The sequence below is a fragment of the Hippoglossus hippoglossus genome, chromosome 10 (assembly GCF_009819705.1).
Source record: "Hippoglossus hippoglossus isolate fHipHip1 chromosome 10, fHipHip1.pri, whole genome shotgun sequence".
NCBI classification, from domain to species: domain Eukaryota; kingdom Metazoa; phylum Chordata; class Actinopteri; order Pleuronectiformes; family Pleuronectidae; genus Hippoglossus; species Hippoglossus hippoglossus.
The window spans coordinates 26,109,944-26,122,442 of record NC_047160.1 but is presented as its reverse complement, the minus strand read 5'-3'; the positions used below and the strand labels follow the sequence as shown (position 1 = coordinate 26,122,442).

The 12,499-nt window shown below is 43.5% G+C and overlaps 2 protein-coding genes across 7 annotated transcripts in view; one reads left to right on the top strand and one right to left on the bottom strand.

The window, feature by feature from the left end:
- Positions 1-96: 96 nt before the first annotated feature.
- On the bottom strand, positions 97-3,925 carry gm2a (GM2 ganglioside activator). The gene is made up of 4 exons (XM_034597189.1): positions 3,677-3,925; positions 3,046-3,198; positions 1,193-1,375; positions 97-970 (listed from the first exon to the last, which is right to left on the bottom strand). The coding sequence occupies exons 1-4, from the start codon at positions 3,755-3,757 to the stop codon at positions 815-817; spliced, it is 573 nt and encodes a 190-aa protein (XP_034453080.1). The 5' UTR covers positions 3,758-3,925; the 3' UTR covers positions 97-814.
- Positions 3,926-4,848: 923 nt separating this feature from the next.
- shtn3 (shootin 3) overlaps positions 4,849-12,499 on the top strand; it is a 21,241-nt gene continuing 13,590 nt past the window's right edge. For 4 of the 6 annotated variants that reach the window (XM_034597185.1, XM_034597183.1, XM_034597184.1 and 1 more), the window contains exons 1-2: positions 4,852-5,135; positions 9,514-9,574. In XM_034597185.1, the coding sequence (XP_034453076.1) occupies positions 5,064-5,135; positions 9,514-9,574 (133 nt within the window). In that variant the 5' untranslated portion in view covers positions 4,852-5,063. Of the gene's footprint in view, positions 5,136-9,513; positions 9,575-12,499 lie in introns of all 6 variants that reach the window. The other 2 variants (XM_034597187.1, XM_034597186.1) reach the window with 1 other exon arrangement.

Below are 12,499 nucleotides of genomic sequence, written 5' to 3'. Positions count from 1 at the left end.
CAGCGTGTTGAGGTCATGTAACTGTGTCCTTGTTCCCTTTGACTTTTTGGTCCTTGTTTAAACTTCTCAATTTTAATTTCTACAACTTTTCAACTTCCTCTCGACCTTTCTGGGCTGCTGACGGTTTCTAGTTTCTCACTCTGATCAGAATCTAAAAATCTAATTATCCATTGAGATGTTTAGATCTACTACCATACGAACTATGCATTGGGTATTTTGAAAAGTATTAATTTATTAGGCTCATGCCTGGAAATATGAAATCTTTTTCTCCGTTTTTGGCATAAGAGAAAAATGTTCCTGTGCAAAAGACAATTGTTAAAAAAAGGCCGATCAGGCAGAAACCTTTAGATTCCTCTGAGCTTCGGTTTCATGTTGACTCACAAATATTTTAAACGTCCTGTAACTTTGAATCAGTTCCAGTTTTTCTTTCTTGGAGAACTGAAGAAAACTTGAAATACTCATTTTTTTCTCAGCTTTTGAAACGTTATTTTAAAGTTCAGGTACTGAATGGAGCTACGTGTCTGTAGCAGGTAAATGAAGCTGTTACTGGTTAATACAAATGTTCGATGGCTCAGATGAATGTAAAAAACAGGAGAAACTAGTTTTTGTGCATAAAAAAATAATCTACGTACCATATTTGTCGTGGTTAGACTTTACAAAACGCTTGTCATTCTGCAGGTTAATGTATAACACCTGTTATCTTGTTTTACCAGTTTCAGGATTTTGTGCTACTTCTGCTTTCACTTCCCAATTCTCTTTTCGTACATGCAAATAAACAAACAAAGAAAAACCCTGTGTTGGTCCGTGTGGTTGTTCAGTCGGAGTGAAGGGACAGCGCCACCTGGAGGCAGGCCAGCTCCTCCCCCCCGCTGCCCAGGACGCCCCGCACACTGTAGTCCCCGTTGGTCAGCCAGGACGGCAGTTCCACGTGGGGCAGGGAGAACTCGGACTCAGGGAGAGAGTACGAGCCCTGAGGAGACACGAGGGATCAGGTCACATTGTGTTTATGCTGAAGGGAAATGATTCATACGGACTTTTCACTGTAAATATCAATGAAAATGACAATTTGCACCTTGAGCTTCAGATTATTAGCTTAGATCGTTAAATTGGAGCCATAACGAGTCGACAGACCGAGCGAGTTCAGAGATGTTATCATTGTTTATCATTGTTTCCTGTACAGTAGAAAACTCACGGCTTTGAAGGGGCAGCGGCAGGGAAGTCCGTACGTGTGCAGCGGTTCAGGACAGTCCTGACCCGGTGGGATCAGCTGGCTCAGGATATCGCAGATGTCCGGGTAGTGACAGCTGCCAATCTCCTCCACACAGGGAATCTTCACCCAGAAGCCGGCCACCTCCTTCTCCATGGTCACAGTCACCTGAGGACACGAGAGACTCGGTGAAATGTCTGGAGATAGATTCAGCAGTGAGTGTTTGTCATGTGAAGCAGCAGCAGGAGGTCGGACTCCCATCCTTCCACCAAATATCTTGTAAATCTGTTTGGAGGATTTTGTGTTATCCTCCTGACTCACAAACACAAACAGAGACAAAAGGGAATGGACGGGGGGGGGGGGGGGGGGGGGGGGGGGGGATATGATCAATCAAATCAGATAAGAACAGGAGACAAGGCGGTTTTGAGTGGTTGAGGTGTTTTTATCTTTTATCCGTCCCATCAAATCGGTGTCAAAGGTCCCAGTAACAGAACCGTGCTCGTGCTTGGATCATATCAGCCCAGTTCACCGCTCGAGCTCTAAACTCTGCAAATTCATAAATGTATTGTATCGTCTCTTCACACTGGCTGTGGGTTTAGGGTTAGGGGGTGGTAACGGTTTAGGAACTAAATACATCCAGACCTCTCAGGTCATCTGGGGCGGTTCTGCTTTCCGTGGCGTTGGGGGATTTTTGGTCGTATATGTGGAACAAACTTCTCAGAACTGCAGATGTGTGAATCTCAGTTCTTTGAAATCAAGGCTGAAGAGTTTCTTGTTCCACAGTCTTTTGTTAAAGTTAGGTAATCATTGATTTCAGACACTGCACTGTTACTTTAACTCTTTTTATTCCTTGTCTAGTTCTCTACCTCTTCCATCTAAATACTTTTTCTGTCTTTGTTGCTTTTACATTTTCTCTTGCTGCCTCTTTCCATCTTGTGTGAAGAATCTTTCTCACTGTAGAAATGTGCTGCACAAATAAACTCTGCTTCTATTTGCAGGAGATGGAGTTGATACATAAACAGTGAAGCAAACAATGAGACTGTTGTAAAGTGTGGACATGTTCAGCAGGGGGGGGGGTCACATGAGAAGAAGATGTTACACAGTTCACTCATGTTGACCAGAGAACTGATAAGAGGAGAGGGAGGGTAAACTACCTCAGATCCATGTCAACAGCAGGAAATCAGTTTCACACCAGTTTCACACCAGTTTCATCCTTTTAGTCATTGTACCAGGAACATATTTTGAATATTTTCAAAACAGGCTTTTCTAGTTCATATGATTTTGTTGAATGGTTCCGCCTATAGACTACATACAGGGTTAGCAGCTTTTGTTGTTTTAAGTCCAGGTATGAGGAGGGAAAATGGCTTCGAATCATCTCTGCACATAGCAGTAAAAAGCTTTTGTGTCTCCTCTACTGTGAGGTCTGATAAATGTCCTCGTCTGTTTATGTTGCAAAGCAGAACAACACAAGACGTTCAAAGACACTTTCGGGACTCGTTAAGAGACTTTTTATTTCCAAACTTTCTCTAATTTAAGCCTTTTCTTCATCGTGAATAGTTTTTCAACCTCAAAAGCGAAATCCTTTCTCGCCATTTCCCTGTTTTACTTCAAATGTTCACGGCTCCATGTGCTCGTCCTGCTCTGATGACATGAAGCTCACAGGAGCAGGTTCACACACGCCTGGTTCTGCTCGAGAGGACAGGAAACAACCGGCTCCACAAACACAGACGGTTGAGACGTTGCACAAGACGGTTGAAACTTGTCTTGAGTAATGATGCGTTAAGTGCTGAAGCCTGTGGAGCAGTTCACATTATTAAGGACAGAGCCGGTGAACTCACAGACAGAGGAGTAGCCAGCTCGACGGACGTGGCTCCAGAGGCGGAGGCCGTCAGCTCTCCTGGGATGGTGATGGGGTCCGGGGACAGGGCCAGAGCTTTCAGGACGGCCGGGTCGTCGGGCTTCCCGCAGTTCTTCCACTCAAAACCCAGAATCTGTGCAGAGCAAAGAGAGCGGTCGACACAATGGGGCACACGTTGATGCAGAAAGGTTTTCTACGTGGGACGTGATTCCTGCAGATGACTATCACACGTCTCTGTTCTGTCCTAGGACATTTCAAGGTGAAAGATAAAAACGAGATTAACTGAGTTCTCTCCGTTTGCACAAGATAACAAGTTGTGTGCAAACAAGATAAAAAACATGTCAGAGGATCCGTGAAGTTCCTGCAGCTTCATGGATATTTATTCTTATATATGTGAGAGAATATTAATGTGATTTACTTTTGTAGATGTACTTTTAATTAGCAGGTTGCACCAAGTGGCAGCAGAGTTACAGACATTAAACATGAGCCTCAGTCGGTCAGTGCTTCATTTAAACAGAGAAGAAGAAGAAGATGTTTTCCATGTGTCTCTGTGTTTCTCTGAATCCTGATCACTTCCTGTGAAGTTTGAAATCTCTGTAATGAAAACTCACCTGAGCCTTAGTGACTCTTCTGCAGTTCACCTGATCCAGGACCAGCGTCAGAGACACCGCCAACATCAGCCACTTCTCCATCCCGCTCTGTGACACCGACACCCGGTCAGTCCTCTGCAGTGGAGGGTTTGAATCCTGCTGCAGTGCCTGTGAGCCTTTAAATAAACGTTTGGCGGAAGCCGAGGCTGCAGAGAGCTACTTCCGTGTTTACCGTGGTACCGGCCCCGTCACATGACCAGCGAGACACGTGATTGGCTGACTGTCCTCTTCCCTTTTCACTGTACTTTATTTATTATATAAAAGGTAAAAAAACGTAAAAAGAATAAAGGAACTGAAACTTTATTAGCATGATGTAGATATAATATTAAGTAATATATATTAAATATTAAGAAATAAGGAATTTATCTACATGATCATTTTTATTATTCGTCATTATTTAATATGTATTATCATTATTAACATTACAACTATTATATAATAATAAGTAAAGATAAATATTAATAATAGTTATATATATGATGATACTTTTATGTATAAATTACTACTGTTGGGTGAGATATAAAAAATACATTAAATTGAAACGTTTAAAATACTGAATTTGCAGTTTATTTCTTGGACAAAATATCATTATTGTTATTATTATTCAGCATTTCACAAATAATGTGGTGTATTGAGAATATCCTGTAGTAGCATGTTATGGCCTCTAGATGTCCATGTAGTACAGTTTATACACACACACACACACACACACACACACACACACACACACACACACACACACACACACACACACACACACACACACACACACACACATTTATATATTTATAACCTATATTTAATTCAAATTGTGATGATTATGGCTCTATAACAATAACATAAATTATAAGTATTGTCTTATAATAACACTGTGGCTATTGGTATCATACTTTAGGCTTATGTGGCCATAAAAAACTAACAAAACAACAAAAACACACTAAAAGACAAGAGGGAAAAATATTAACACTAAATTGTGATAACGTTTTTTAGGTTATTTCAAATTTTGAATCTTCAAAATTGAACTTGAAGGCGACAACATTTCAAGCCTCGCATCTCCCTGCACACGAATGGTTCAGTCCGACGGCGCCTGCAGCAGAGAGGAGGGAGGAAGAGGAGGAAGAGGAGGAAGAGGAGGATGGGGGTGGAGGAGGGGTCCAGGAGCCAGATGATGCTGATGACAGTGAGAGGAGGAGGGGGAGGAGGATCCTGTTCGCCGGCAGCAGCAGCAGCAGCAGCTCCATCTCCATCCCATGCGTCTGGAGGAAGAATTCAAACAACGGAGTCACATCCCAACATGTGCTAGTTTCAGTCTGTAGATATCGCAGCCTGGTCCCAGACGGAGCTGAAGATGCTTCCCTGCTCGTCCTCTGCGCAGATGGAGGGATGCGAGGAGGAGAGAGACGCGCACATGCACACGGAGGTGAGGCAATTAAGAGATACAGAAAACGGGGATAAAACCATCGGAAAACAGCTCAAATGTCACGATTTCCCTTCACAAGCTGCGTGTGAATCACTTTGAACGCGTGTGGGAGATGCGTTGGGGCGTTTTTCCGCCGGATGGGACGGTTTGCAGCGGATTCAGCGCCGGTGTGATTCGCCGGCCGGCTTCTCCTGGAGGTTATTGTAGACATCAAAGAGCCGGACCCCTCCCAAAAAATGTCCTCCTCTCCCATTGGAGCAGGAAACAGAGATTTGTCTCCTGAGGTCAAGTCCCAGCTGCGTCTTCACTGGGATCCACGAAGAAGTGTCAGGGTTTATTTAAATCCCTTTATTAATGGAGAGAAATGTGCTGACAGGTTTATTCTGGCCTGTGATGTCTGACTTCATTTCTCCAACTGTCAGTAGAAGCCTGGCCTCGGGTCTGAAATCATATTTAGCAGAAATAGTTGATGTTTTAATCTCTTTGCTGGTTCGTTAATATTTCGCTGCCTCACATCTGTAATTTCATGCAGGATTTAACCTGAATCACCTGCAGATAGAGGATACAATGGGAAGTGAACCCCACACCTCTTCCAGTCGTTGCCTTGCTCTATGAGTTTATTTATTATTATTATTTATTTAACGATTTAATTGTCACTGCCAGCATGCGTCCGTTATGTTGTTCAGTAATAAATCCACTAGAGAGCAGCGCAGAGTCGGTGGAGGAGGTTGTGATAACGTACCTCATAAGAGCGAAGCAAAAGCCGCCATGTTGTAAATTGTTTGTCCCTTTGCCTCCTGGGCGAAGTAACATCGTACAGTTTCTTACGAACTCGGAAAGTCCTTTACGTCGGCATGGTTGTTAAGCGATAGGCGTACGTCCACTAGAGGGCAACGCTGAGTAGAGAGTTTCTTAGGAGAGGCAAAAGCGCCGCGTCATGTGGACGACAAACTCTGTGGTGAAGTTTCTTCCTCTTGTTCTATGGTCGACTTGCTTGAACTATTAGCAACACAACCCCCCCCCCCCCCCCCCCCCCCCCCCCACGATATCCTCCAAAGATAAAAATCTAACCGTCTAACCCTCGGTGCCTTGTTTCATCTGATGAGTTGAGTAGGAAATTGAACCCTCAACCTTCACCTGAGTCACCAGGAAATGCAATGGAAAGAAGAATAGATCACCACAAGCTTTGAGAAACTGTGATGGGCAGTTTATCTACTTTCTGTTTATGGACCAGACAATTTATTTATTAATCAACAATATTGTAACTGATGAATCCATAATAGGAACTTACACTAAAGACAGTTTATTTGGCTAATAGCTCATTTTATCTTAAGAAGGAGACAATAGACTCAACTCTCTACATACTGATATGATGGAGGTTAGCTTCACTCCCCCAGGGGATAAATAATTTAAATAATGTGGCTGCTCCGACATCTTTGAAACCCCCTGCAGGTGTAAAAAGGAAAATCTATCAAAGCTAACAAAGCTAACGAGCTAGCCTCATCTCGAAGCTGACAGGAGCAGCACAGCTCACTTGCATGTTGCTTGCTTTTTTCCCAACCTGCTGACATTTGTGCTTGGAAATGCAAACCACATAATAAAATGTCAGTCGACATTTTATTATGAATATTTTATTGTATTAAAACTCTGCTTTGCTGTTGCATCACTGCACAGCAACAAAGAAAAGGACAAAAGCTGCTTTCGAGCTGCTCCACCATTAAAGTGCAGCTGACGACACAGCGACTTTACTGATCTGACATTAAATGTGAATATTTTAAAGGAATCTGCCATCGAGTGTCCCCGTGCTCGCTGAGCAGCACAGGGAATTGAACCGCTCACCCTGGCAGCCTCACTGCCTTGCTGTGTGCCAGTGAACCCTCCGCCCTCACTGTGTTCCTGTGGGAAATGTGAGCTGACAGTGTGTGAGGCTGCAGGTAGAGAAAGTGGGACAAGTGCTTCCTGCTGCTGCAGCAGAGCCGGATGATAATCGTCCTTTTTGTCCTTTGTGACGAATCCAAGCAGAGAAATGAAAATATAAATAAACAACCCACAATGTTGTTACGACTCATATTCAACCTTTAATGTCACCTTTAAAACATCATCATCACTCCACCTTTAATCAGACTGGTGGTGTGTGGTTGGTTAAATGTAGTAGTGCTCACATTAATGTGCTAACTGCGAGCTTACGTCCAGCAAAACTACAAATAGTAGCTGTGGCTGGGTAATATTCCATCGCAAAACGTGATTTCTACATTGCATCGCTCCAGAACAGCTAAAATAACTCTGAGATATTGATCGTATATGCAGTAATGAAGGTACGTGTAGTCAGTGGTGTCTTCTGTAGGTTGTTTGAACAGTTTTCCTCGTGTGTTAACTGTTGTTGTTGCTACACAGAAGGTCACAGAATGCTGTACGAGTTCCATTTACCATTTTAAATGAAGTGCATGCAGAGGTCAGTAGCGTTGCAGTCCTGCATATGGTCCGTTAATGAGTGAGGTCAAGAAGCCAGAGCTTCAGGTCTGGTCGGAAATGAGATCATCTTCTCGTTTCCTATTTACATGAGATTAGACGAGAGAGGAAAACCTGTGTTGGAAGGATTCTCTGGAACCAGAGTTATTCTCAGATAACTCGTTATTTTTCCTCCCTGAGTCAACCAAGGGATATTTAGTGAGTAGAAAAGCTAAATTTCCATTTTTTTAATCCCCAGTCTTCCTTTGAATGTAACTACATTCTGTGTTTATGCTTGAAGGAGTTCACTAATGGAGTAAAAAGGAAGTGTTGATGGTGGGTTTGCCCTTGTTAACCTCAGAGACAGCTGCTGCCAACTTTCATTCCTCCAACATCCAAACCAGGACCAGTGTTACCAGATGTACGATAACTATAATAATAATTATGACGTCTTTCCAGCCAATCGTGCTCCGGATGATGAACGTGACGTGACATGAACCACATTTTCTGAGCAGCGTTTCAAAACAACTGCATGTCAAAATATCAACGTCGCTATTGAACTTCCCATCCCTACTCTCTTTGCGTACGATAATTTTCCTCAAAATATGATAATTCTAAGCTTCTTGTAAGAACATTTCCCGTCGGGCAGCGCTGACCAGGCCTCATCACCACAGCTGCTCATCCTTAATATAACCCAACAGGCGATACTTCCATGGGATGGATGTGAAAATGAGCAGTTACGAGCTGTTTCTGGGGCTTTTTGTAGGGCAGCCGTCAAGTCAGCAGCAGCACAGAGGGTCCGTTTGTTATCAGAAGTGAAAGGTTGTCTGTGTCATTAGGAGGAAACGTCGTGAGACGAGGGCAGTGCAGCCTTCAGCTGGGAGAGGGGGATCGGACCAAATGTTTAAATGGAGGAGAGGGTGAACAGGAAATCTGTTGGTGCTGCACTTTGTCTAATCTCCTGAGATACTTTCTGATTCCTCCGTCCTTCTGCTGCTGGAGCATGTGAGGATTTCACAGGACACAAAGAAAAGCGGATTTCCTCCTCAAAAGCTCCAATGATGCGTTCACTGCCTGCATATTAATTAGAATACTTGAGTTCAGAATTACTCTCAGGTGAGATTTCTAATTCCTCTGAGTATTGCTCAATATGAAGATAAGCAGTGACTTCATATAAAGATGGACGACGCGTTGCCAGGTTCTTTTGTTCTGCAAAAATGAATTTAAAATATCCTGGATACTGGTGCGGCCATCTTGCGATTTTGAGTCTCTGCAGCCCCAGTATCAAGGTCCCGCCTACACACTCGCTTGACCAATGGCAAGTCAGTCTCAGCTGTCAATCATGACATCTCAGCCTGTTTAAAACCAAACTAATCAGAAACGTGAAGACAGAAACACTAAAAACATGTTCGTTGTCCCATCTGCTGACATGGAGGAGGCTTTGGGGTCAGTCAAGATGATTTGGCTTCACTTGTGGGAGCAGTGATGTCATCTATCTTAGTCAATGTATAGATCATTAAGCTAACCAAGTATTTTAATTGCTTAAATCTAACCAGAAGGTTTTTTAGTCTAACCAAAGAACGAGTGAAAGAATGAATGAAATGCAGAGACTGAAACAAGTGAAAAGTAAAAATAAATTGAAAGTAAGAAGCTACGGGAGTCGATCCTCTGCTTCCTGGATGAATTTCCTGTGTTTGACTCATTCATCACCACATTGGATTTAAATGTCTTCAGGTTCTGTTTGTGTCTTTTTAAATGTGGTTCTTTGTGTTTTGTCCTCTGAACACTCGATGTGTGTGATGTGTGTGATGTGTGCGACTCCCTCACTGTGTGTTTTGTGTAACTGAACTCCGCTGGTATCGATGACCTGTATATTCAGTCTGTTGTGGAACGTGATCCCATGTGTTGACCCTGGTGTCTCCTCCCGCAGTGCCACAGACTGACGGAGGAGCGGGACGAGGCCGAGAGACAACTCAAACACATCAAGAGAGGTGAGTCCAGCTTCCTCCGCCTCCTCAGACTCCTCCATCACCACAGACACCAGCCATTGTTCAAACTCACACAACTTTATTTAAAATATGGCTCAGACAAAGATTTAACGTTCACTTTACACCAAGAACCAAACCTGTAGACAAAAGAACAGACGATATTATTTATTTGTCGGTTCATTCTTTTATACAGATATTCACGGTCCTCAGAGGATGAACTGTGGTGATCCCCTGACTTTGTTACAGGTCCATTTGAACTCGTCCAGTTATGTATCTCAGCGTTTGGGAGAATATGTTTGAGTTGTAAAAAAAAATCCATAAAAGGTTAAATATGTTTAAATTAACTCTTCAATTTATCCAGGTTTCATGTTCCTCTAAGCCTCCTACACGCTGACAGCTGACACCTTCACTTCCTCCCCCTCACACCTTCACACCCTCCCTCCTCACATGTGACATCATCCGACACCTCGTCCTCTGAGCGGGTTTGTTTGACGTGGGGAGGGCTGGATGTCCTTGTTTCCACGGCGACTGCCAGGGTATTTAGCCAACGGTAGAAGGGCGTTTGTTCTTTGACCTGTGATCGAGGTTTAGTGTTAGAGACGAGGCTGACGGCAGCTCCTGACTCCTGTCATGACTATTCTCAGAGGTAAGAGCTGCTTCACACCTGGTTAAACATGAAATGTGAAAGTTTGTACATGTTGCTGGAAGCGTCTTGAGATTAAAATCCTCCGGCTGTTTTCAGGTTATGTAGAAAAGTGAAGCTCTTCAGTTTCAGTTTTTGTTGTTAAAACTGTGTCAGTGGACGATGTGAGCTGGTTCTTTACTACGAGTTTACAAAATCTACATTTTAACATCACAGAAGTCGTTTAAACCTCAGAAAATGTTCAGAAAATAGTGTCTGGACATTTCCTGCAGTTAGTGTTTGTCCTGAGAAGCAGCAGCAGCAGGTTGTCGGGTCCGACTCGTTCACACCAACAGGAACATGTGGGAACATCCAGGCGAGGGGCGGAGCCTGTAGAGCAGCAGGAGGCCGGACATGACGTATAAACTCTGCTGTGGAAAGATCAGTGTTGTTGTTTACAGCTCATCCACACCGGCGTCGGCCCTCATCACCAAAAGATCTGGAACCTCCTCGTGTTTCCAAGTGGACGTCTTCGTCTTCTACGTGTACGGCTCCTCTTCTTCACCCTGAGATGTTTGTGTTCTTCCAGTTTCACGTCCGTCACGTGTTAGAAACCTCATCAACACGTCCACTCGCTCACTGGGAAGAGTCAGCAGAAAACTCTGATCCTCTTATATTCAGTCTCTCATTCATTCACTCATTTATTCATCCACTGCTTCTCCCCAGAGACGACAGCAGTCGCTCCTGTCATGTTATTCCCATTCATTATTTAAAACCTGCCCTCATGAATAATTCAGCAGCAGAAAACGGGGGAAGGACGAGTGTGGTCCTTCTTCAGGAGTTTCTACCTGCTCCTCCACATGTGACAGACACATGTTAATAGATCTAATGAGCTGAGAGTTCAGCCTCGTTTGAATCTCAAAGGTCAAACTGAGTGAAAACGTGACCTGACCTGAGATGATGGAAGGGTGAGTAAACACTGAGGCTGAATTTAATCTGCAGTGTCTGGGTTATATGATCTTTATATGAACAGTGTGAACCAGAGTGAATTCACCAGACATGTTTGGTGCAGAAGCTTCATGGTCATGCACAAAGTATTTACAGGTTGGTTCAGAGCTTCAGACTCTTCAGTTCAGTCTGAACCTGAACATCAGGTGTGAAAGGTTCCTCAGAGCAGAAGAGGTGTTCTGGGTCTGGATCAAACTGAACCAGGTTCTGTTGGTTTGCAGTGAAAACACTTGTTTGGATAGTTTGGACTTTTGGACCAATCACAGGAAGTAGAGACAGAATTAAACAATAGAAGAAGAAGAAGAAGAAGAAGAAGAAGAAGAAGAAGAAGAAGAAGAAGAAGAAGAGGAAGCAGCTGCAGTCTTCACCTCCAACAATATAATGTTTGAACCACGTGGACGTTCATCTGGTGCATTTTAACTAGTGTGGAGTACTGTAGTACTGTGGAGTACTGTGGAGTACTGTGCCTGAAGGTGCTGATGCTGCCAGTAATACCATCATGATGTTACCATGACAACCAATGAAACCCCCCAACTGACAACACGCCCACGTCAGACGCCGTCTACAAACCAATCAGAGTCAAGTACAGGTAGACTCCGCCCACGTAGGTGATGACCACAGGACGTACGTATGTCAGACAGAATTCTTTAGTCCCTAAATTACAATGTGGAACCAGAACTAACAGATCAGATGAAACTATGGAACAAACATGAAGCTTCAGACTCTGAGGAGAGAAAATGTCCTAAAAAGGGAAACTATCACTGATGTGCTTCTTCTTAGAGGAGGTGACTCAGAGCGTCTGACGTATCATCCTTAAGTGCAAAAGCCAAAAGGTTTCTTTGCCCTCAGCAGAGAAACCAGGAGAAACTGTCTCTGAGTCTGTAATTTATGATTCATGTTGAGCAAGAGCAGCAGAAAGCAGCCGAGCGCTCAGGAGCTGAGTGTCAAACACGCCTGTCAGGGGGGGGGGGGTTTAAAAGAAGAGTTTAAAATCAGACCCGAAGAGTCAGGCAAGGGATATCTTTATTTTAGAAAAATTCACACATATGCAAAAAAGTGTTTCCACAGAAACCAAAGAATGGAATTAAATATACAAATGACAAAAGTAGCTTCCCAAACAATAAATATATATGAGGAGGAAGCAGGTACCAAAAATATGTGACAGGATCTACTTTAAGAAAAAAGTCAGAAGTAAGAGTCCTGCCTGGTGCCCAGTGAACCAGTCACATGTTACACTTGTTTTATATGTCATCGAATGCTCCTGTAAGTGAACATGTAGCTGGGAGCTAACTGTGATA